This window comes from Hylobates moloch, unplaced genomic scaffold (assembly GCF_009828535.3).
Source record: "Hylobates moloch isolate HMO894 unplaced genomic scaffold, HMol_V3 SCAFFOLD_15, whole genome shotgun sequence".
Taxonomy (NCBI): domain Eukaryota; kingdom Metazoa; phylum Chordata; class Mammalia; order Primates; family Hylobatidae; genus Hylobates; species Hylobates moloch.
In genome coordinates, this window is record NW_026652290.1 from 41,628,078 (window position 1) to 41,651,220 (window position 23,143).

At 42.5% G+C, this 23,143-nt stretch overlaps 1 protein-coding gene and 1 non-coding gene across 3 annotated transcripts; one reads left to right on the forward strand and one right to left on the reverse strand.

The window, feature by feature from the left end:
- The first annotated feature begins 3,065 nt into the window (after positions 1-3,065).
- Positions 3,066-3,179, forward strand: LOC116484381 (small nucleolar RNA SNORD89). Its single transcript, XR_004252553.1, has one exon. It is a non-coding gene; the product is annotated as a small nucleolar RNA SNORD89 (small nucleolar RNA).
- Positions 3,180-5,810: 2,631 nt separating this feature from the next.
- CNOT11 (CCR4-NOT transcription complex subunit 11) lies at positions 5,811-23,143 on the reverse strand. Of its 2 annotated transcripts, XM_032176688.2 has the most exons (7): positions 22,551-23,143; positions 18,379-18,543; positions 13,690-13,842; positions 11,026-11,228; positions 9,217-9,419; positions 6,982-7,078; positions 5,811-6,899 (listed from the first exon to the last, which is right to left on the reverse strand). In XM_032176688.2, the coding sequence occupies exons 1-7, from the start codon at positions 23,062-23,064 to the stop codon at positions 6,702-6,704; spliced, it is 1,533 nt and encodes a 510-aa protein (XP_032032579.1). In that variant the 5' UTR covers positions 23,065-23,143; the 3' UTR covers positions 5,811-6,701. The 2 variants fall into 2 exon arrangements, with proteins under 2 accessions (XP_032032579.1, XP_032032580.1); XM_032176689.2 differs by lacking the exon at positions 18,379-18,543 and having other exon boundaries at positions 22,551-23,132.

Sequence of the window (23,143 nt, forward strand, 5' to 3'; positions counted from 1 at the left end):
CATGAGCATTAAGTTCTTCATTGCCTTGTTAAAGAAAATGAGTAGGCAGACTGATAATGTTTTATTGATTTCGGTTACAATTTAATCTTTACAATTAAAAGGGTGAAAGATGTAGAATTTTAATTTTTGTTGTTGACGTGAAATAACCAGTTTTCTTGATTAGAGTTTAAGCAGATTTAATACCATGACCTTGCTTAACCATTTCTTCTTTTTTACTTGCTTGCTTTTCTTTTGGGTCAAAGGAGCAAGCTAATGCAAAGCTTTTGGAGACTGCTAAGTGTTAGAAAGTGATTAAATACACACTCTACTGTTTTCTCACTTCTTGGAGGTAGAAGTCAAGGAGTGTGAGGCAGTTATTTTTTAGAGTGTGGAATTACAGTCTTTTGTTGCTTGTGGTTATTCTGTATATCTTTACTTTGTAGGTAAAAATAAATGTTTATTTAAAACAATTTTTAAAATTATAAATTTATTTTTATAGCCATATGTAGGATATAAAGATTTATATAGATTATTTTCTCAAGCTACTTAATGCTTTAATTCTAGATACTCATCATGAAATAGTAAACAGTTTTACCGAAATAAACTCTACAGACAGATGCAGTATGAGGAGCTATTGAAGTAGAAAATGTATTTTGCTTTGCATACTGAGTTTGTTTTAGCAGACAGCCCCAAGTAGGTTTCCATAACAGCCACTACCTTTGAAATCTACCTTCTGTAGTTTATTATAAATAGGAAAATACATCCTGATTCTGTACCAAGTAAATTGTTTGCTCTTTGTCTTTAAGAAATACTAGGGGAGGGCCGGGCGCAGTGGCTCACGCCTGTAATCCCAGCACTTTGGGAGGCCAAGGCAGGCAGATCACGAGATCAGGAGATCGAGACCATCCTGGCTAACACGGTGAAACCCTGTCTCCATTAAAAATACAAAAAATTAGCCGGACGTGGTGGCGTGTGCCTGTAGTCCCAGCTACTCAGGAGGCTGAGGCAGGAGAATCACTTGAACCTGGGAGGCAGAGGTTGCAGTGAGCCAAGATTGCACTACTGCACTGCAGCCTGGGTGACAGAGCAAGACTCTGACACAGAAAAATAGGAGGTCCATCATGGGGCTCAGCCTGTAAACAAAATTTGAGAGGCCAGGTGGGAGGATCACCTGAGGTCAAAGGCTGAGGCAGGAGATTCTCTTGAACCTGGGAGGCAGAGGTTGCGGTAAGCCGAGATTGTGCCACTGCACTCCAGCCTGGGCAATAAGAGCAAAACTCCATCTCAAAAAAAAAAAAAAAAAAGAAGGAAGGAAGGGAGGGAGGGAAAAGAAAAGAAAAGAAAAAGAAAGAAACACTAGGGGAAAATGTTTTAACTAGTCATTCTTCCCAGTAGCTAATGAAGCTGACTTTTAAAAAGAAGGCTGTGAGCTTTGCAGATGCTGCTGCCGCCCAGAGCCCCCTGCTTCCAGCCATGGTCAGCCCCACCATGTTTTTCCACATTGCTGTCGATGGCGAGCCCTTGGGCTGTGTCTCCTTCAAGGTAAGGGGCCTGGAAAGCAAGAAGTGACTGCTCATCTAATCCATAAAACTATGTTAACAGATTGGAGCTGTTTGCAGACAAGGTTCCAAAGACAGCAGAAAATTTCTGTGCTCTGAGCACTGGAGAAAAAGGATTTGGTTATAAGGGTTCCTGCTTTCCCAGAATTATTCCAGGGTTTACGTGTCAGAGTGGTGACTTCACACGCCATACAGCATTGGTGGCAAGTCCATCTGCAGGGAGAAATTTGATGACAAGAACTTCATCCTGAAGCATACAGGTCCTGGCATCTTGTCCATGGCAAATGCTGGACCCAACATGAACGTTTCCCAGTTTTTTATCTGCACTGCCAAGATGCCAAGACTGAGTGGTTGGATGGCAAGCATGTGGTCTTTGGCAAGGTGAAAGATGGCATGAATATTGTGGAGGTCATGGAGCACTTGGGGTCCAGGAATGGCAAGATTAGCAATCAGCAAGAAGATCACCATTGCTGACTGGACAACTGCAATAAATTTGACTGGTGTTTCTCTTAAAAAAAAAAATACTGTGACAGACCAAGGTAAATTGTTCTTGATAATTACAGAAGTGTGATTTCTTAATCAGCAGCTGTCAAACATAGTGTTCCTTAATTTAAAAGCTTGAACACTAAATTATAAATTGGAGAGGTTGGAATAATTACGGTTATATCTCTAGTACACAAGTCTTTAGTAGCAAAAAAGAAATTAGCAAGAGAAGAAGACTGTTCAGTACTTTGAAAGGAAAAAGTTTTCATTGATAGAAGTTTTTTTAGATGAAAATTAACATGATAAAGAAGTGACAGGCCAGGTGTGGTGGTTGACACTTTTAACACCAACAATTTGGGAGGCCAAGATGGGAGGATCTTTTGAGCCCAGGAATTCAAGACTAGCCTAGGCAACAAGGCAAAACTCATCTCTACTAAAAATTTTAAAAATTAGCCAGGTGTGGTGGCACCTGCCTGTAGTCCCAGCTGCCTGGGAAGCTGAGGTGGGAGGATCGCTTGAGCCCAAGAGGTTGAGGCTGTAGTGAGCTGTGATCACACCACTGTAATCCAGCCTGGGCAAGAGTGAGACCCTGTCAAAAAAAAAAAAAAAAAAGAAGGGACAAATATTACAAGAGTTTTTGCTAAAAGTTTTAAGTTGATAAGATGCAGAGAATTGGGGGAATGTATAATAAATCAGATTTCATTTAGTTATATTATTTATCACATGAATCACTTTCCTCCTAACCGTTGTCGTAGGAGCCATGTGTTCACATGTCATGTGGACCAGTATTTAACTGTGGAAACCGCGGGTGTCATGGAGGAGGCAGTGTCCATGACTGTGCCGCTCTCCGCAGCCCCCTGCCTGCTGTTCTGCTTCCTGGGCTCCTCGGTGTCTGGACTGGCGTTCTGAGTTTCCCAGCAGAAAACTGATGGGCCAGAGAGGTGTAAAACCACACACCACTTGGCAGGTAATAATTTCCCCACATGCTATCTTTTTAGGGATCCTGAACACGCAGCCTTTCCCAAAAGACTGCTCTCTCCAGCTACTGAGAAATGATGACAAGAAAAGGCCGAATTGCAGTGTCTCCATCAGCAGTTTGCTCTCTGTGGGCACACGATGACAAAATATCCTGAAGCGAACCACTAGTCTGACCTCAGTAGCAGGATTGGAAGCTTCATGCCATGGGAGCTGTCAGGAAAGGCATCCCAAAGAGAACTGAAATTTAAAAATAATAATAGACCTTCAGGAATAGGTGATTGTCCCCATATACTGGGGATGAAATACCCAGTGTAACCAAATTCCCCAGTAAGATCACTTAGTTTGGCAATAGTCTTTTGTTTGGCAGTAGTCTTTTCTTTTGAGCACGTTGAAGTTTATTTGCTCAATGAAGGCTGAAATTATAAGTCAGTATATATGTATTACTAAGTAGAACTTGAGGTAATTATATGTCTTAGTCAAAAGCAGTTTCTGTGGGCTTGGTATAAACCCTCCTTTGTGATTTGCTAAAGCACAGGATGTTGACTCAAACCAAAACTAGTTTTATAGTTAATATGTGTTGTGTTTCTGTGACTTAATCAACTAGGAAAGCCACCTACAACATTCCCAGCTACTTAAGTTTTAAAAGTTTTTTTTAAAACACTTGTCACCATATTTTGAAAAATACTAACATTTGGATTACTAGTTATAAAAGTGTAATTTCTACTGTGTCATAATCAGCCATGCAGCTGGAGACTTGCCCTCTTTGTACAGCAAAGTTGTGAAAAAAAGGTATTTGCACTACATTTATTTAAACATTAGGAAAAAAAAAGCTAACCCATGCTTTTCTTTGCTGAGATGTAGGGCTGTATTATTGGCTAGTGAGAAGCCTGGGAACACTAGGACTTTGTGTGGGCTGATTGCCACTATCAGATCCGGGATTATACAGGTACTCTTGGAAGTGTCTTGGGGATTTTCCTGATAAGAACAGTAGTGATTGCATAAAAGAACAGACAGGATGTAAAGTGAAATCAGTAAAATATCTTAGTAGACAGAGGGTGCTGAAATTTTAACAAATGTGTAAAAAGTTCTTCCCATGCATTAATTTTCCAGATACCCTTAAAATGTTTAAGGAGTGTAATTCAAAATACTGTTTAAAAGAGACATGTGACCATCATTCTCCAAGAGAATGTGAATCATTTAGTGTGCTACTTAAAATTAGGTGTAAATGTGTATGTACACTATAAGAATAAAAATCGATACCATTTCTTTAAAGCTAAAACAAACTTAATTATTTCTAATAGTTACATTTTAGGCTCTCAAACTATTTTTCTTTTGAAATAACTGCTTTCTACCCTAAGATGTTACTTATTGCTGTCTTCTTTTTAACAGGTGATTTGAAGATATTAAAGCTAGAAATTGGAACTAGAAAATCAAAAGAATTCAAGGCATCTTAACGTGACAGTTGAACTCATTTGATTATACTTAAAAAAGTTTATTGCAGTTACTGACTTTTTTTTTTTTTTTTTTTTTTGAGTGCAGTGGTGCCGTTGTTGCTCACTGCAGCCTCAATCTTCCAGGCTCAAGAAATCCTCCCACCTCAGCTTCCAGAGTAGCTGGGACTACAGGTGCATGCCACACCCTGATAATTTTTTTTAATATAAACGAGGCCTTGCTAATGTCGTCCAGTCTGGTCTTGAACTCAAGTGATCCTCCCACCTTGGCCTCCCAAAGTGCTGGATTACAGGCGTGAGCCACCAAACCCAGCCACCAATTTTACTTTAGGTAAACTTTTATTTTCAAGCTTTTGTTGGTGTTACAAGTGTAAATCTCTGTTTTATAAAATGTTCTATAAATATAACCACTATTCCTTGTAAGCTATTTAAAATAAATTTTAAAGTCTTTCAAGTAAACACCAATATTGTGATTTTGATCCTCACTTACGAAGTCCCTATTTGAGAACCTCCCTATTAAAATGTATTTGTAACCCCCAAATCATCACATACGGTCATTTTCAGACATGCACAGAGTAGTGAATGAGCTAAGTTGCCTGACCCGCACGTTCCTGATGGAGGCTGAAGGACGGGATGCCCTGCCTTGTTTCCTCTCCCACTACAAGCAAGTGTCCTTTCATAGTCTCTTCAGTACCATGTTCTTTGCATTTCTGCACTTTTTGTTGGCAATTTCACTATTTAAAATGGCCCTCAGGTGTGGCAAAATATTGCCTACTGCTCTAAGGGCAAGGCTGTGATGTGCCTCATGGACTAAGTGTCTGTTAGATCAGCTTCACTCAGGCATGAGTGATGGTGTTGGCTGTGAGTTCAATGTTTTACTATGCCAGAGAATCAGTAGGTCCTGTAGGTCCTGGAACCTAAAGCTGGGTTGTTGCAACTGCCACTCCTAAAGTACTTCAGTAATAAGCTGTTCTTTTCCCAATGCTAACGTGCAAAACGGGGATGCTCGCTTTTAGGTGTAAAAGAAATCTCTGTTGCCATCATTTTAATTGTCTGAAGGCATTCCTCTGATAGATGGGCTTAGTTCATTACTTCCTCTAAGCAAACATTGTTAAACATTTCTTTTGTAAGAAAAACTAAGACAATTTATTATAAATCTTTAGTACTGCTCTTTCTCCAGGGTTTTAAGACTGGAACTTGTACTTATCTTAAAATCACAGGCTTGGTTTCCTTTAACTTTTTCAAAGTGTTTGTTAGAGAGTAATTCCTGTTGAACAGATTATCTCCCTGTAAATATACTTTGAAAATACCTCAGTAAAAGGAATTTCTCATGATTTCTTAAAGTAAAAAATACATCAGATAACAGTTGATAAAAAGAACTTTAATGGAAGGCACTGTTGTCCAAAATCACATAAAGGGTAAGAGCCCACGTGGTACCACCTTGCTCTCCTACTTCTCAAACCCACATCCACCACCCAGACAGGAGGGTGCAGACCCCACAGGAAATTACCTCCCAGAGCACTGACTGACATTTTTCCTTAAAACAAAAAAATGGCTCTCTCAGACTAATAACAGAACATCTTAAGAGAAAAAAAAAACAACGATACCAGCTATTACAGCCTGGTAATAGAAGCAGCTTTCTAAGAGTTCCCAAGTTTATAAGAGGCCCAAGAAATGCACTTATTCTGTTGTCTATTAAGCCTCCATGACAAGGAGAAAGTTATAAGTAAATCCTTGGTTTATCAGGAGTTAACAGCTATGTGCCTCATGAGGCGTTAAGAGCTGTGTGCATAAGCAGGTTAAAGAACCAAACTCCTGTTTGCCTCTTGATGGTTCAGAAACATTCAGCTGCTTTCACCTCTAGGACAAATGCTTAAGAATTTACTGTCATCAACATTGGAACTTCACGAAAACGGGATTCCTGGTTCATCAGAAGCCTGTATTAATGAAAAATGCATTTTGTTCTTTAGTGCTTAAAAAAAAAACTCATCTACTTTTTCGCGGAACTTTTTTTGGGATAGCCATTCCTCCTATGGATAGTCATCAGCAGACAACTAAAAGACATGTTTTCCCCAGTTCTTATAAAAAATTCATCTCACGGAAAAAGTCATCCAAGAAAGCAAAACTTTGCTTTAAGTAGATAAAGTACTGTTTATATGCATTAGACCAAGCAACCCACTCAGGGTTTTAACGGTGTAAAAACTCACAGTACAGCTGAACAGTGAATGGATGGGATGGTTCTGATGAGGTATTATTTTGACATTTTGGTCTCAGAAGGTGTTTCCCCAGTATCCAATGTCTTCAACAACCGGAAAAGACCAGCAGCTTCTCGTATCCTACTGAATTCAATACAGAATGCCTGCACTTCTATAAACAAATCCTGTACATTAATAATTTTGTTACGGATCAAGGATTGGAGAAACACACACACAAGACGCACCAACCGATTCTGAAAAAGGAAAAAAAAAACGAATGTTAGTGTGCTCATTTTCCTGGCAGGCATTTATAAAATTTACAAAAATTTATATTACCTGCATATATTTATCCTTAATCTGTTCACAAGTAGAGATGCAATTTGATATATAAAGGTGAATAAATTCAGGAGGTAGATCAACAGCTGTAGTTAGTCTGTTTCATAAAAGAAAATTTGGGCCATTAATTTCATTTGCTAACATTGAAAAACACTGTTAGCCATAAAATAACAAAATTTGCTTTGGTCATCTGGTGGAATTTTCTGACATATCCAATTCCCTAGTTTTAAATATACTTGGGCAAGTTAACCTAAGAGCCATACCTACTTACTCATAAATAACACTTTTTAAAATGTCTCTACTTACCATTTACATATTGCAATTATTTTTTTGAGCCCTGTCCCTGGTTAAATCATAAGTCATGGTCTGTTATTGGAATTTAGAGTCATAATAAAGGCCAAAGCCAGTATTTTCCAAAGGATTACATGGAATGTTTTATGGAGAAAAACGAGTGGGGTGGGAACAGGAATTCCATACTCAAAGTATAAATTTCCAAAAGAAGATTAATATATGCTGCCTTTTCTAAACTTATCAGACCTCAACACTTTTTTCAGTAAGGCATGAGGAGGTAGTGCTCCAAGGACACTGTCATGAGCTGCTGCAGTCTCGAGATTTGTGTGTCGCCAACAAACGTGTTTCACACTTAGGGATGATGCACTATGATAGGTATCGGGAGAAAACAAACAGGACCTTGTTTGAATTCCATGGTACTGAGCAGATAGAATCACATTGATAAAAAGATGTGGTGATTCTGCATCTTGGACTCAGGGCCAAATGTCTGGTAGGGACAAGAACTGCTTTAAGAATATGGTGAAAGGGAAGTGAATACTCAGCGTGGTTAATCCGGAGGACCTGCACAGAACTGGGCCACTGAAAAGAGTAAGTCTTCACTCAGTAGGGGAAAGACTGGAACAAGGAGGGGGAGATGTGCAGCAGCACATTTTCAACAAGCAGCTAGCCGGTTTTGCCAGTGACCAAGGTTAAAGTTAAAAATTAATTTGGAAACCTCACACTTCTCCCTCTCCTACCGCTAAAAGAACGCACTCTCCTTGTATGCACATATTTCCACTCCCTCGGCTTCCAGCTGGGCTTTTTCTCCCCCAATAGTTGATGAAAAAAGGACACATTCTGTAGTTTAGTTTCACATAGATTTTTCAAAAATCCCCAACTTACAAACAGGTGTTCAAAAACTATGCTCTCACTGAAGTTTAGTTGCTTGGCACTCAGAATGGATTTCCCCATATAGGAAGACCATATAATTTATCATCCAAAACAGGATACCATGTGAAAGGGAGCTCAGGATGCAAAGCCTCCACCAGGACTCTCAGGCACACCTGAACCTCTGGCCACCCTGCACATAAACAACTTAAGCCCTCCAGCCCATCTAATTCACAATTTACCTAAAAGATATTTGTAAGGAAAATACTTTAAAATGCAAACACTGTACAGCACACATCAAGAAGGGAAGACGTTCTGTTTTCCTGACAGTCAAGGATGGCAGGGTCAGGAGACTGGGGGTCAGAAAGGCTGGGAGAAGAGCACAAGGAAGCTAGGACGGCATTCCTAGGATTCTCAGCTCTTAAGGTCCATATTTTTCCACACTTAACAGCTGTTGGTCACTAAGAAAAAATAGTATCTATATTTGTACAGGGATAAAGAAGATATGACTATGTATAGGGAAATAAATTTCAGCAACTGGCTGGCACAGTGGCTCACGCCTGTAATCCTTGCACTTTGGGAGGCTGAGGTGGGCAGATTACTTGAGGTCAGGAGTTCGAGACCCACCTGACCAACATGGTGAAACCCTGTCTCTACTAAAAATACAAAAATTAGTCGGGTGTGGTAGCACACACCTGTAATCCCAGCTACTAGGCAGGCTAAGGCAGGAGAATTGCTTGAACCCAGGGGGTGGAGGTTGCAGTGAGCTGAGATCGTGCCACTGCACTCTAGCCCGGGCAACAGAGTGAAACTCCCTCTCAAAAAAATAAATAAAATAAATTTCAGCAATTAAGTTTCATTTATGCTTCTACTAACACTAAATATGTTTGAAATCCTACCCTCAGTTCTTATTAATGCATGCTAAATTTACATGTAGTGAATGCTAAGGGTTAGATTATTTCTTTAATAGTTAATCTTATGCCAATAATACCAAGACAAAAATCTGTTACAATTTTTCTTTCCTGGCCATCTAATCTGTATCTATCCCCACACATTTGATCAAATCTAGAAACTTACCGATTTACAACTTCCATTGAATGTAAAGACATGTCCATATTGACCAGGACAGAGAAATACTCAGTGATCTGGCTTGACTGCATTAATTTCAGCAACATTTCTATAGCGACTAAAGGGTTGTTTTCCACAAGGTCAGGAAGTTTGGCTGGGGTGAGGCCAATATGGTAGACAAGTTTGGGGTCTTTTTCCAACTCACCAAGGAGCTAAATACACCAGATTTTTAAAGAGAGAGAGAGAGAAAGAGGGTCTTGAGTCAATTTTTTTTCCCATGTATATGAAATAAGCATTTTATACAAAAAGCTACAAAACTATCTGCATTGAACCAACTTCATAAATTTCTTCCTTCAAACCCATGATGTCTTGACATTTCTAAATTTACATTTTAATTTTGAACAAACTAAGATGCAAACACATCTAAGACAGTTTATAAATAATGCTAGTGATTCCTATTCCTGGACATCAAACCAGACTCCATACTGTCTGGTCAGATAAAATACTGTCTGGTTGTAACAATGTCAAGTCCTTTGCAGGTTTTTTTTCTGTCATCTGTTGTAACTAAAAATAATCTTAATGACCAACTAGTTCTCCCAAGAAACAGTCCTGCCCCACCCCACCCAGGTAGAGACCAGAAATACCTGAGAAGGGGGCGGAGTGGGAAGCCGGAGTGGGAAGCAGGACAGCTGACCTGCTACGAGTCATCAGTTTGCAGAACTTTACAGTTCAAGTCACACCCACACTTTGTAATTCAAACAGGTATCCTCAAAAGACTTTTTCTACCAAATAAGCACTTCCTCTTTAAATGTCCTATGCTTTTTTTTTCCGTCTACTTCTGTGTTCCACAGTGGACTGTGTTTTCAGGATGGTCTCGTGAGCAAAGTGAACTACAAACATCGCTATTATTTCATTTTGAAAATGGTATTTTTGGTGGCAAACTTCATAGGAGAGATCATCTCCTAAAAAGTTCTAACTCAAAAGTGTGCCAACTGGATAAAATTCACCAACAGTAGAAGAGTGGCCTTGCCTTTCCTGAGGAGAGTCATCCAGTCTCGCACTCGGGCAGTGGGGGCTACTTTAATCTCAAATCCACCACGATCCAGCTGTGTGATGGGGGCAGGTTCCCCTTCCCAGTCTTGTTTTCCTCCCTACAGCCTGTCAGTAACTCCACTTTCCAGCAGAAGCATTACCGTCAGCTCAAACATAACCATTGTGTAAAGTGTCCCACTGTACACAGCAGTGACACCCCCACTACCCCACCTCTCCCAGGGACACACTGATCACAAAGAAGTTAGAACATTTTTGCCATCAGACTTCTTGCCCCACGATGGCAAAATTACCAAAGAGTAGAACAAAGCTTCAGAGACCCAAAAACCTTTGCAACTTCCTACTGCTGACTCACAGTGATTAGTTTATTGCTTACCACTTTCCAAAAAACAAAAATAAACTCTTGTTGGATTAAAGATAAGAAAATGCTCACAATGGCCAGGTGCAGTGGCTCACACCTGTAATCCCAGCACTTTGGGAGGCCAAGGCTGGCAGATCACTTGAAGCCAGACCAGCCTGGCCAACAATGGCAAAACCCCATCTCTAATAAAAATACAAAAATTAGCCGGGTATGGTGGTGCATGTCTGTAGTCTCAGCTGCTGGGGGCGCTGAGGCACGAGAATCACTTGAACTCGGGAGGCAGAGGCTGCAGTGAGCCGAGATCGTGCCACTGCACTACACCCTGGGCAACCGAGTGAGACTCTGTCTCAAAAACAAATTTTTTTAATTAAAAATAAAAAGATAAAATGCCTACAATCAATACACACCTGTGTTTGTTGGGGAGAGGATAAGGGGCTTTTGAAGGCTTTGGCCATTATTCGCTTGATCTCCACACCAGTGCTATTCTTAACACACATGGATTTATCCCACTGGATCGCGTGGTCAGGCTCTGTGGGGTTTAGCCAAGCCAGTTCATCCTCACAAATGTGGAGTGGAGGCGGTGGACGAATAAACTCGGGTCGAAAATGGCCTGTAATGAGAGCAGTGACAGTTGCTCCTATCAGGAAGCTAACATCTCTACACATCTCACACATTTCACTTAATAAAGTATGCAAAGAAATCTCTTGATGACATGACTAAAACTCTCATACTTCAAAATCAGAAGCAGGAATGACACAGGAAGTCAGGGTTTCAGTCAGAAAGCAAACGACAATGAAAGAACACTATACCAGCATGACGCCAGAGAACAATCTATTCACTTTCAGAGAAGTGAGGAAAGCCTGGCCGTGGTCTGCCCATGCTGCACTTGAGCATGACCACTCAACAGCAAAAGGGCACGACTGCTAAACGGGTGAAGTCTTTTGATGAAAAAATTAAATACTGTGTCCTCACACATCCTATTCTTAGTTACCACTATTTGTTCAGCTGCCACTACGATTTGTACTAGTTTTATCTTTGCATCTTATAACTGAAGTAACAAATTACGTGGCGATGAAACAGCAGGAGGAAAAGTATGGTTGCCTTTTGATATTTCGAAAGGAATGTGGAAATCGTCATGAATCCCTAAATTCACAAATACTATATTCATTTTCAGAAAACAAAAGTACAAAAGGAAAATGAAGTGGTTCAACTCAACTATTTTATAAAACAAGATTCATCCCTGAGTTAGGCCGGGCGCGGTGGCTCACGCTTGTAATCCCAGCACTTTGGGAGGCCAAGGCGGGCGGATCACGAGGTCAGGAGATCGAGACCACGGTGAAACCCTGTCTCTACTAAAAATACAAAAAATTAGCCGGGCGTGGTGGCGGGCGCCTGTAGTCCCAGCTACTCGGAGAGGCTGAGGCAGGAGAATGGCGTGAACCCGGGAGGCGGAGCTTGCAGTGAGCCGAGATCACGCCACTGCACTCCAGCCTGGGTGAGAGAGCGAGACTCCGTCTCAAAAAAAAAAAAAAAAAGATTCATCCCTGAGTTACAAACCCACTGAAATAAACGCTGGCTAGGACTTCTGCTGAACCAATTTCACATCTCACATGGTTTCCACGTAGGGAAGGAGTGGCTTATTCCTGTCATGGATCCTAGCCCTGCCAAATTTGAGAATCTACTGTTGAGTTTACAGAACATATCTATTTTTTAGTTAAAAATCATCACTTTATCTTAAACATCTCCACTGCCTCTTCACTTACCTCACCAGGACTAGCATCTGAATCTCCCTTCAACCACTTACAAAAATAAAGTTTTCAACAATTTATGAGAAGTACTACTTATGTGATAAAGAGAGAGTTCTTGTGAGGTGGGGACACCTGGTGTTTGGCTAGACCCACTTATTATGAGTGATCTGCTTTTCACATATCTTCCTGGTGACCTATGCAATTTAGAGTTGTGGCCAAGCAAATATAAGAAAGAAGCCATTACATGCCATGGACATTTCAGTCACACTTGTGACTAGTGGATACTTCAAATATTAAACCTATGTATGCCAAAGATCTACTGTAAACCAAATGGTACAAAAGTCACTGTGTGAACTTCAAACTCATGGTGATACTACACTATCATCTGGTAAACAAGTTCTCATTCCAAAGCAGAAAGCTTGCCTTCATAATTCAAAGCATACAGAAGCCTATAAAATAGATGCCAGGTAGAGTGGTGCATGCCTGTAATTCCAACTACATGGGAGTCTGAGGTAGGAGGATCCCCTGAGGCTCAAGGGATCGAGTCCAACCTGGACATTATAGCAAGACTCCATCTCTTAAAGAAACCCCCCAAAAAATGCAGCTATATTACTTCAAATTCTACAAGTGTTTTCTTTGAATTAAAGTAAATTAGGAGCTTATAAGAAAAACTTTAAAATGGAAAAGGAAATGATAGCGATAAGATTACTTAAGAGGTATAAAACAAAAAGATAGTGAGATGCTACAAAAAGACTCATTTCAGTAAAATCAGAATCTGTATTTTTTTTTTAAATTTTTTCGTTTTTTTCCTTTTTGAGACAGAATCTCACTCTGTCACCCAGGCTGGAGTGCAGTGGTTCGATCTCGGCTCACTGCAACTTCTGCCTCCCAGGTTCGAGCAATTCTCCTGACTCAGCCTCCCGAATAGCTGGGACTACAGGCGTTTACCACTACACTCGGCTAATTTTTGTATTTTTAGTAGAGATGGGGTTTCGTCTCCTTTCAACTCCTGACCTCAAGTGATCCACCTGCCTCAGCCTCCCAAAATGCTGGGATTACAGGTGTGAGCCACCACGCCCAGCCTGTATCTTTAGGTATGCATAGGACAGACGTGCAACAAACAACTTGGCATGCATTTTTCTTAAAGAACTGTCACTGAACATCTCTACTATGTTCTAGACACTCACTACACTAGAAAGATTCACACTAAATTACAATTTAAGTCATAATAAAAATAAGATGATGTCTCAAAAACTGAAAAGTCCTAGAGGATCCTGCTGACAGAATAAAACCAAGAGTATAAATTAATTTATATATACCTACTTTCAATAGGTGGCTTTGGTCCACTGACTAAAGCTTCTGTGATCTGAGAGGCAACTGAGCTGTCAAATCCAGAATTAGAAGAATCCGGGTCTGGGTCACTGAGAATACTGGGGAAGCTCGCTTTGCTTTGCGTTGGCAATTCAGATTGGCGTTCTGGAAATAGGAGACATTTTAAAATTATGGACATCATGAGGAGAGTGAAAAGACAAGCTACTAACTGAGGTAAGCTATCTGTAACAGAGAAAAACAAAGGGCCAGATTCAGAGAGACAGTGAGAGAGAGAGAATGTGTGTGTGTCTGTACGTACAGCAGGTCCTCACTTAACGTTGTTGAAAGGTTCTTGGAATCTGCCACTAAGTGAAATAATGTATAACAAAACAATTATTTTTATCAATGTTATAATAAAACAATGTTGATGAAACAGTGTTATTCAACAACCTGCTGTACATCACTTCACTTAAATCTGCAGTTTCCAACAACCTGTCAGTGATGTTAAGTGAGGACTTACCGTACATATATTTTTAAATCAATGTTTTAAAAAAAGAAAGAACCCGCCAGGCGCGGTGGCTCACGCCTGTAATCCCAGCACTATGGGAGGCCGAGGCGGGCGGATCACGAGGTCAGGAGATCAAGACCATCCTGGCTAACACGGTGAAACCCTGTCTCTACTAAAAAAATACAAAAAATTAGCCGGGCGTGGTGGCAGGCGCCTGTAGTCCCAGCTACTCGGGAGGCTGAGGCAGGAGAATGGCGTGAACCCAGGAGGCGGAGCTTGCAGTGAGCCAAGATCGTGCCACTGCACTCCAGCCTGGGTGACAGAGCGAGACTCCGTCTCAAAAAAAAAAAAAAAAAAAGGAACGAACCCAACAGGAAAAAATGGACTAGTAACTTTAATAAGGGTTTTATTTAAAAAGCTTGAATGGCCAAAAAAAATCTGAAAAGATGTTTAATCCCATTAGGAACTAGGGAAAATCCAGTTAAAACACAAGATACTATAACATACCCATCAGATTGGCAAAAATGTATAAACTTGACATTATCAAATGCGGAAGAGGATGTAAGGTAACTTGCACGGTGCTACAGGAATGAAAAATGGCAAAGCAACTTTGGAAAATAATTTGACATTTCCTTATAATGTTTACATGTGCATTTCTTTCCATCTAGGAGACACACTTTCACACACGCCCCAGAATAATGTGCAAGAATGTTCACAGCAGTATTATGTCCATCAACAGCAGAATGGACACAGAACTTGGTACTCCACAGTGTAAAGGTACCACAGCAGCAATGAAGGGCAGCCACTGCAGTTACACGCCATCAGCATGGACTCATCTGTCAACCCTCAACAGAAGGCAGGCACAAGAGAATAAATGCAGTACGATTCCACATGTATAAAGTTCAAGGGCATGCAAAGTGAAACTATAGGCAGGCACAGGAGGGAAGCAAATTGAGGATGATTATCACAAAGATCAGGTTAGTGATGAGGCAGCCACTGGGAGAAACAGGGAGCCTGTAGGCTCTGAAAAAATTCTTTCTTAACTTGGATGGCAGGTTGCTCCAGGTTCACTTAAATTCCTTTAAAAAGTGAATGCATGTTTTACTTCAGATTGTGTAATTTTAAAAACACAGGGCTAAATTCCTGATTAAAGAACTATACAAATCAATAAAAGACCATCAACCCAATGGAAAAATGGCCAGAGACATATGAAAAGACGCCTTAGACATATAGCATCTTTTCTCATTCACTTAAGAGAAATGCTCACTAAAATTATCCTGTAATGCCATTTAAAAAGATCTTAGATTGTTGAGGTACAAAAAGTTAGATAACATACTATCAACCGAAATGTGAAAAAAAAAGATAAATTGGCCAGTTGCATGGTAAACTAGTAAGTGGCAGGTGTTTGTCAGGAATAAATCATAAAGAAAAACAAAACCTCTGAAATGAAAACTCATTGTTAGGGTAAAACTTCACCCCTTGTAGTCACTTACGTTTAACTTGTGTGCTTGTTTTTTTAAAGTTAAGAAAACACAAACTGCATCATCCAAAAATACACCTTTGGTCCACGGATGCCACTGTAAGACAACTGAATTTTAGGCCTCCAGAGAGAAGATCTGGGTGGCTAGCTCCAGAGTGGAGAGGCATGCTTGCTTTTTCTTTACACGTGTGAAGAGGAATTGATCCGGACATCTGCAATCTGGGTAGAGGACGGCAGGCAGCAAGCTTAGCCACTCGGCCAGGCTTCTCAGCCCTTACTCTAGACATGTGATCCTTCCTCCACGTGATATACTTCTCAACTTTCTTACGGCTGACTCAAGGCATCCCAAGTTAAAAGGAAGGTCAGATGTGATTCTCACTTTATTATGATAAAAAAAACTAAATACTATAAATAAATATTATAATAAATACTAAGCTAGAACCATCAGAATACATCACTTCTGTATCCAGTTTTCAAAGTATCTTTGGTGTTTGTCAGGAATAAAAGTAATCATTTTATTTCTATTAAATTATATCTGGCACTAGTGGCTAGGACTTTTGTACTTATTAGTACAACCTTAAAAAGTCGTAAAAAGATTTCTTTCGGTTTCAGAACATAACCATTGTTACATTGTTCTTGTCTCTGCTTTTGTAACAGGGTCTTACTCTGTTGCCCAGGCTGGAGTGCAGTGGTGCAATCATGGCTCATTGTAGCCTTGACCTCCCAGGATCAAGCGATCCTCGTATGTCAGCCTCCTGGGTGGCTGGAACCACAAGTGCACACACCACCACACCCAGCTAATTTTTTTTTTTTAATTACTTTTGTAGAGACAGGGTCTCCCTATGTTGCCCAGGCTGGTTTTAAACTCCTGGGCTCAAGTGATTCTCATGCCTCAGCCTCCCAAACTGCTGGGATAACAGGTATGCGCCATTGTGCCTGGCCCCATTGTTATATTGTTAATACCCAATAGTTTAAAGGTTCACAATGTTCCAAAGGAAAAGCTGTTTACTGCAACACGTCACCTTATATCAGAAGCCAAATGTCACAGGTTTATGAAGTCTAAGAAAGATGGGGCATTGTCAAAATTAATACTTCAGCTTACTTAATTACAAAGTCAAGGGTTCACAAACCCAGCTACATATTACAATTTCCCTGTTGAGTTGCTCTCAAGTGAGAAAATGAATGCTCACAGCAGGCAAGCCCAAAGTGCCTCCTCTACTCCTTCAGAACTCAGAGAGCCTCTCCCGGACCACCAGTTCTCCTTCTCCTATTATTTTCTGTCAGGACACACTGTTTACTTCAAGAGCGCTCATTCATTTGCTTACATGTTTAACACAGAATGTGCCAGAACAATCCTGAACAAGAACAAAGTTGAAAGTCTCATACCTCCCGATTTCAAAACTTAGTACAAAGCTACAGTAATCAAAACAGTGTGGTACTGGCAGAAAGACAGACATATAGACGAATGGAACAGAAAGCCCAGAAATAGAAAGCCCTTGCATATATGGGCAAATGATTTTCAACAAGGATGCCAAGAGAACACTGGGTTTTGGCTATTCAGTGTCCCCTGAGACAGGTCTCACGATATCGTGCAGGCTGGAGTGCAGTGGTGCAATCACAGCTCACTGCAGCCTCGATCTCCCAGGCTCAACTGATTCTCCCACTTAAGCCTCCCAAGTAGCTGAGACCACAGGCATGCACCACCACGCCCGGCTAAGTTTTTAATTATTTGTAGAGACAAAGTTTCCTTATGTTGCTCAGGCTAGTCTTGAACTTCTGCCCTCAAACGATCCTCCCACTTTGGCCTCTCCCAAAGATCACAGGCATGAGCTACTACGCCAGCCTTTCTTCAGTTTAAAGATGGATTTTTCTTTTTTTGAGACAGACTCTTGCCCTGTCACCCAGGCTGAAGTGCAGTTGCATAATCTCAGCTCACTGCAACCTCCACCTCCCAGGTTCAAGTGATTCTCGTGCCTCAGCCTCCCAATTACAGGTGTGAGCCACCGTGACTGGCCGGATTTTTCTATTTCTGCAAAAAGCACTGTTGGAATTTTGACAGTAATTGTACCAAATCTGTTGATTGTTTTGGGTAGTATTGACACTTTAACAAATATTAAGTCTTCCAATCAGAACTTTAAAAAAAAAAAAACCCACTAAATTTTATCCAGCTTTCTTCTAAGACAGAAAAAGCAATCAATTCAATTGAAAACTCCAAATGAATTTACATGCTATTAGCATCCAAAAATAAAGAGTTCCATTTATTTATTTATTTATTGAGATGGAGTCTCACTGTAGCCCAGACTGGAGTGCAGTGGTTGAGTTCTCAGCTCACTGCAACCTCCACCTCCCGGGTTCAAGCTATTCTCCTGTCTCAGCCTCCTGAGTAGCTGGGATTACAGGCGTGCACCACCATGTCTGGCTAATTTTTTGTATATTTAGTAGAGACAGGGTTTCACCATGCTGGCCAGGCTAGTCTCAAACTCCTGACCTCAAATGATCTGCCCACCTCAACCTCCCAAAGTGCTAGGATTACAGGTGTGAGCCACTGTGCCCAGCCAAGACTTCCATTTAAGATCCAGTACTAAAACTACTTTTTAAAATGGATGATACTAACCTTTTAGCAGTTAGAAAAACCATCATTTTAGCAGAGTCCCCAACAAGACAGGCCTAATATTACCACACAGAAATGCCCAAAACACTGATTCCTCCTTACCGGCCAAGGCTAACTGAAGCCCACTAATGTCCACAGACTGGCCCATGTTTCCAACATCCATCAGTGCAATCTGGCGAGGCGTCTTTTTGAAGAGTTCCCGTGGGGGTGCCAGCATCAGCTGGGAAAGAAAAAACTTTTCTGGTGGAGTTATAGGAGGTAAAAATCCTGCAAACAAAAATGTATAACGATTTCTCCAATGGTTACTTTTAAAAATCAACTTGAATCTGGTAAAATCAGTACTTGCTACTTGCCACTTCAAGCCACATAGTTTTAAGAACTAAATTATGATTAAGTTTCAGTCAACCAAATATATACATTTACGAACTATGTAATTAAATATGTCATTTGAAATTCTATGATCTGTGGCCCTATCAATGAAACTTAAGGTTTTTGTACCTGTTAATTGTAAGAGTTAAAGAAAGAGGAAAGAAACACAAAACGCAGCCTGGCAGTCAAAGACAGGTTTTCTTTAGTTAAAACATCGGCCAGGAGTGCCTCTCAGGTTTTAACTAAAGAAAATCTGTCTTTGACTGCCAAGCCGCGTTTTGTGTTTTTTTTTTTTTTTTTTTGAGATGAAGTCTCACTCTTGTCTCCCAGGCTGGAGTATGATGGCATGATCTTGGCTCACTGCAACCTCCGCCTCCCAGCCTCAAGAGATTCTCCTGCCTCAGCCTCCCAAGTATCTGGGATTACAGGCACCTGCCACCATGCCCAGCTAATGTTTGTATTTTTAGTAGAGTCAGGGTTTCACCATGTTGGCCAGGCTGGTCTTGAACTCCTGACCTCAGGTGATCCGCTCGCCTCAGCCTCCCAAAGTGCTGGGATTATAGGCTTGAGCCACCGTGCCCCACCTGGTGTTTGTTTCCTCTTTAACTCTTACATTAGTAACTTCATTTTCTTTTTTTTTTTTTTCTTTTGAGATGGAATCTCACTCTGTTGCCCAGGCTGGAGTGCAGTGGTGCAATCTCGGCTCACTGCAAGCTCTGCCTCCCGGGTTCACGCCATTCTCCTGCCTCTGGCTCCCGAGTAGCTGGGACTACAGGCGCCTGCCACCACGCCCAGCTAATTTTTTGTACTTTTTAGTAGAGACGGGGTTTCACCGTGTTAGACAGGATGGTCTCGATCTCCTGACCTCGTGATCCACCCGCCTTGGCCTCCCAAAGTGCTGGGATTACAGGTGTGAGCCACCGCGCCTGGCCCAATAACTTCATTTTCTAAAGTGCCTCAATTCCTGCAAAGGCTAAAGCTTATATATGCAAGCAAAAACAGACAACACTATAGTGCTCGGAAATGCTTTTCTTTCTTCTCTGTTTCCACTGTGTAGAAATTGAATAAATAGAAGAGCAACCAGCAGCAATCCTGATTCAACACACGATGCAGCTACAAATTCCCACAAGGCTGAATGTTCCTTCCCTTTTGTCCCATGTCCAATTGCTCACGAAGCCTCATCTCTCCCACTGCAGCAATGTCACCAGGCTGCATTCCCTCAGCTCTAGTCCCCACTCCTCTCTTGCTGGGACTACTCTTGCCCCCTCTACTGACTTCCCCAGCTCCCAGTTTTGACCCCTGCTCACCCACCACCCATAGTCCACACTTCCTCTTACCATTTAGTTATATCTCTAGAGTACAAATCTGATCCCATTACTTAACCTGTTTACACAGAATTAAACCCAGATTTCTACACCATGACAAGACCCTTCATAATCTGCTCCCACCGCACCTTCCTAATCTCACTTCTTGACCTTCTCTCTCATCCATGTACCCTACACCCCGGTTGCACAAAATCCCTCAACTTCTACACCCCCCCGCCTTTTTTTTTGAGGCAGTCTTACTCTGTTGCCCAGGCTGGAATGCAGTGGCGCGATCTCAGCTCACTACAGCCTCCGCCTCCCAGGTTCAAGCAATCCTCCTGCCTCAGACTCCTGAGTGCTGGGATTACAGGAGTGCACCATCATGCTGGGCTAATTTTTGTATTTTGGGTAGAGATGGGGTTTGGTCATGTTGGCCAGGCTGGCTTCGAACTCCTGGCTTCAAGTGATCTGCCTGACCTGGCCTCCCAAAGTGCTGGGATTGCAGGCATGAGCTACCACACCCGGCCTTACACCCAGTTTTTTAATAATACCTGGCAGAGCCACTCCTGCCCTCCCACCTGCATCCCTAGTCAATATCCAGCAAAAAATACCACTCCTGAGAATTTCTCCGGCTCCACAGGTGGTCATTCCTTCCTCTGAACTACCCAGCATTACACAATCACAGCCCCGCCTCTGTTCAGAGTCATCTGAAAAGCATTCTGAAGACATACCCACTAAATGTCTTACCCTAAACATACAGTATCAGCAGCTCTGGGAGTGGAGTGTTGGCACTGGTATTTTCTCTTCTATGTTATCTACACACCATCCCTACTTTAATAATGGTATAATAGTGGGTAACACTCACAGGTACTCTTATTCTTTGTAACAACTCTACCAGCTGGGAATTGTTACTATTTGCATTTTACAGATGAGGAATCTGAGGCACAAAACAGTTAAATATAATCCATCCATGGATTCCTTCTCTGGCGACTGCCATCCCACCCATGGCAAATCTGTGTGTACAATGCGGTCTATGGACTAGGTGTGGGTTTAGATTCACTGTACCTGAAAATGACATTATATAAGTCACGGTTCCTTTGCCTCACTTGTTCTTCAGAATTCAAAGGGCCTTCTGACCTAAATCCCACAGTGTCCCAATCCTCTAATACAAGCACCCTAGGGTGGTTGTCTGTGTGTGTATGTGTGTGTGTGTTTAGCAGCTGTCACCCTAACTCACTGCAGCCTCAAACTCCTAGGCTCAAGTGATCCTCCTGCCTCAACCTCCTGAGCAGCTGGGACTACAGGTGTGAGCTACCCCATGCCCAGAAATTTATTTAATTTTTTGTAAAGACAGGATCTTACTATGTTGCCCAGGATGGTTTCAAACTCCTGGCCTCAAGCAATTCCCACCCCCCAACTCCACCACTTCGGCCTCCAAAAGTGCTAGGATCATAGGCGTGAACCACCTAGCCAGGCCTAGGTGGTGAGTTTTGACCACAAACCTGTGTTACATTCACTTTCTGGGCAGTCACAAGCTTCTTAGAAGCAGGTTAAGTACCTGTACCCTAAAGGCATCTCAGGCCAATACAAAGGGTTGCCCTTCTTAGATAAGGGCACTACAGGATACCTATCAGAAGATCCTGATGGGGTGCGCGGCAGGAACACTAACTAGAAATGCGGCCCTCCTGTACCATAAAAACAAACTCCTGGTGTTACTTCAAAATCTACTGCCTTAGCCTTGACTCACTGTATAGCAGGCCCTACCTATACTGGTTAAGGAATGTAAGATCAAGCTGTTTCCTATCTCTATGTGCTTCCTCCACTACACTGGTCCCTAAATCCTTCAGGTCCCCTTGTCACCATGCCATTTTTCTTGTTTTCTGACTGCAAGTCTTCTTCCAAAGCAAACCCACATAAAGCGTCCTCTGCTTGAGCTTAAAAACAAACAAACAAAAAATGCAGCCTCGCACCTAACCTACTCGTTTGATCTCACCAATGCCACACAATGGTAAATACATTTTACATAATGTATACCACGCATGCACTTTACATAATGTCCAGTAAGTCATGTGTTTCTAACCGCGAGATCATCAATTTGAGACTTTCTATCCTCTCTCCCCATCCCAAACAGGCTAAGGAAGGCGACTGCAAAGTCTTTAATGGTGTTTCATGTGTATTTCCGCCCACCAACTTCTTCAGCTTCTTAATACTGATTTCCACGTACTCCTTTGAGACTAAAAACCGGGGACAGATCCAGTCTTATCATTGGTTTTAACTTCACACACCACAGACGGGTTTTCGAAGAACGAACCGTATTTGAGACACTAAACATGTCAAGACCTACACTGAGCTGTATGATGTGATGGGGTGTACAGAGAAATCATTTTCGGTGTCAGGAACTTGCAATTAAGCTACCACCTCTCCATTCTCTAGAGTTAGGGCGGGGAGGGAGTGAGGGGCGTGGGAACGCAGAGGGAGGCGGAAAAAGAGGATGATCATTTCACAGGGATAATTTCCCTTTCAGGTGAGTTCCCAGCAGCGCAGGTGGAAAGCTGCGGAATGTAACGCTATCCACACGGCACAGCTGGCTTCAGGAGGTACCTGAGAGCGGAGGGCGGTCGGGCTCCTGGCCGCCGCGGGCGGGCGGCGCGGGGTTGAGCAGGTGCGCGAAGCTGGCGGCGAAGGGGTTGGCGGCCAGCGGCTCGGTGCGGTACATCTCCCAGAGCAGGTAGAGCGCCGTGAGGCGCTGCGCCGCGCTGGGCAGCAGGTCGGGCTGCTGGAGCAGCATGACGAGCACCGAGCCCAGGCGGAAGTGGTCGGCCTTGCTGAAGTAGTGGTGGAAAGCGGTGGACAGGCCCTCGAAGGTGCTGCCGCCGCCCGCTTCCTCCGATATGATACTCAGCAGGCTCGAGAGCTCCTTCGGGGTCAAGCTCATCCTGCCCGCGGGGCCGCCGGGGCCTCTGCTCCCGGACCCGGGGCCGCTTGCTCCGCCTCTGCCGCCGCCGGAGCCCCCGAAGCCGCTCCTGGACGCCGACCCTGCCGCTTCCCGGGACCCTCTTTGCTCCGCGGCGGTGAGAAGCCGGCCAGACGCCGCGCTCGCCCCTCCGCCGGGCATCAACGTCGCTCCCCTTCCTCTCTTCCCGGCCCGAGGGGCCCTGGCGCCGGCTCGCTCCGTCCCCGCGGCCGTAAAGCGC

Excerpts from the sequence above, each read along its gene's own strand:
- CNOT11 (XM_032176688.2), bottom strand. The coding sequence starts at position 23,064 with ATGCCCGGCGGAGGGGCGAGCGCGGCGTCTGGCCGGCTTCTCACCGCC. Across the intron at positions 7,079-9,216 it reads TCAATGGAAGTTGTAAATCG|ACTAACTACAGCTGTTGATC; the intron begins GTAAGTTTCTAG and ends TTTATGAAACAG. Across the intron at positions 6,900-6,981 it reads TTAAGGATAAATATATGCAG|AATCGGTTGGTGCGTCTTGT; the intron begins GTAATATAAATT and ends TTCCTTTTTCAG.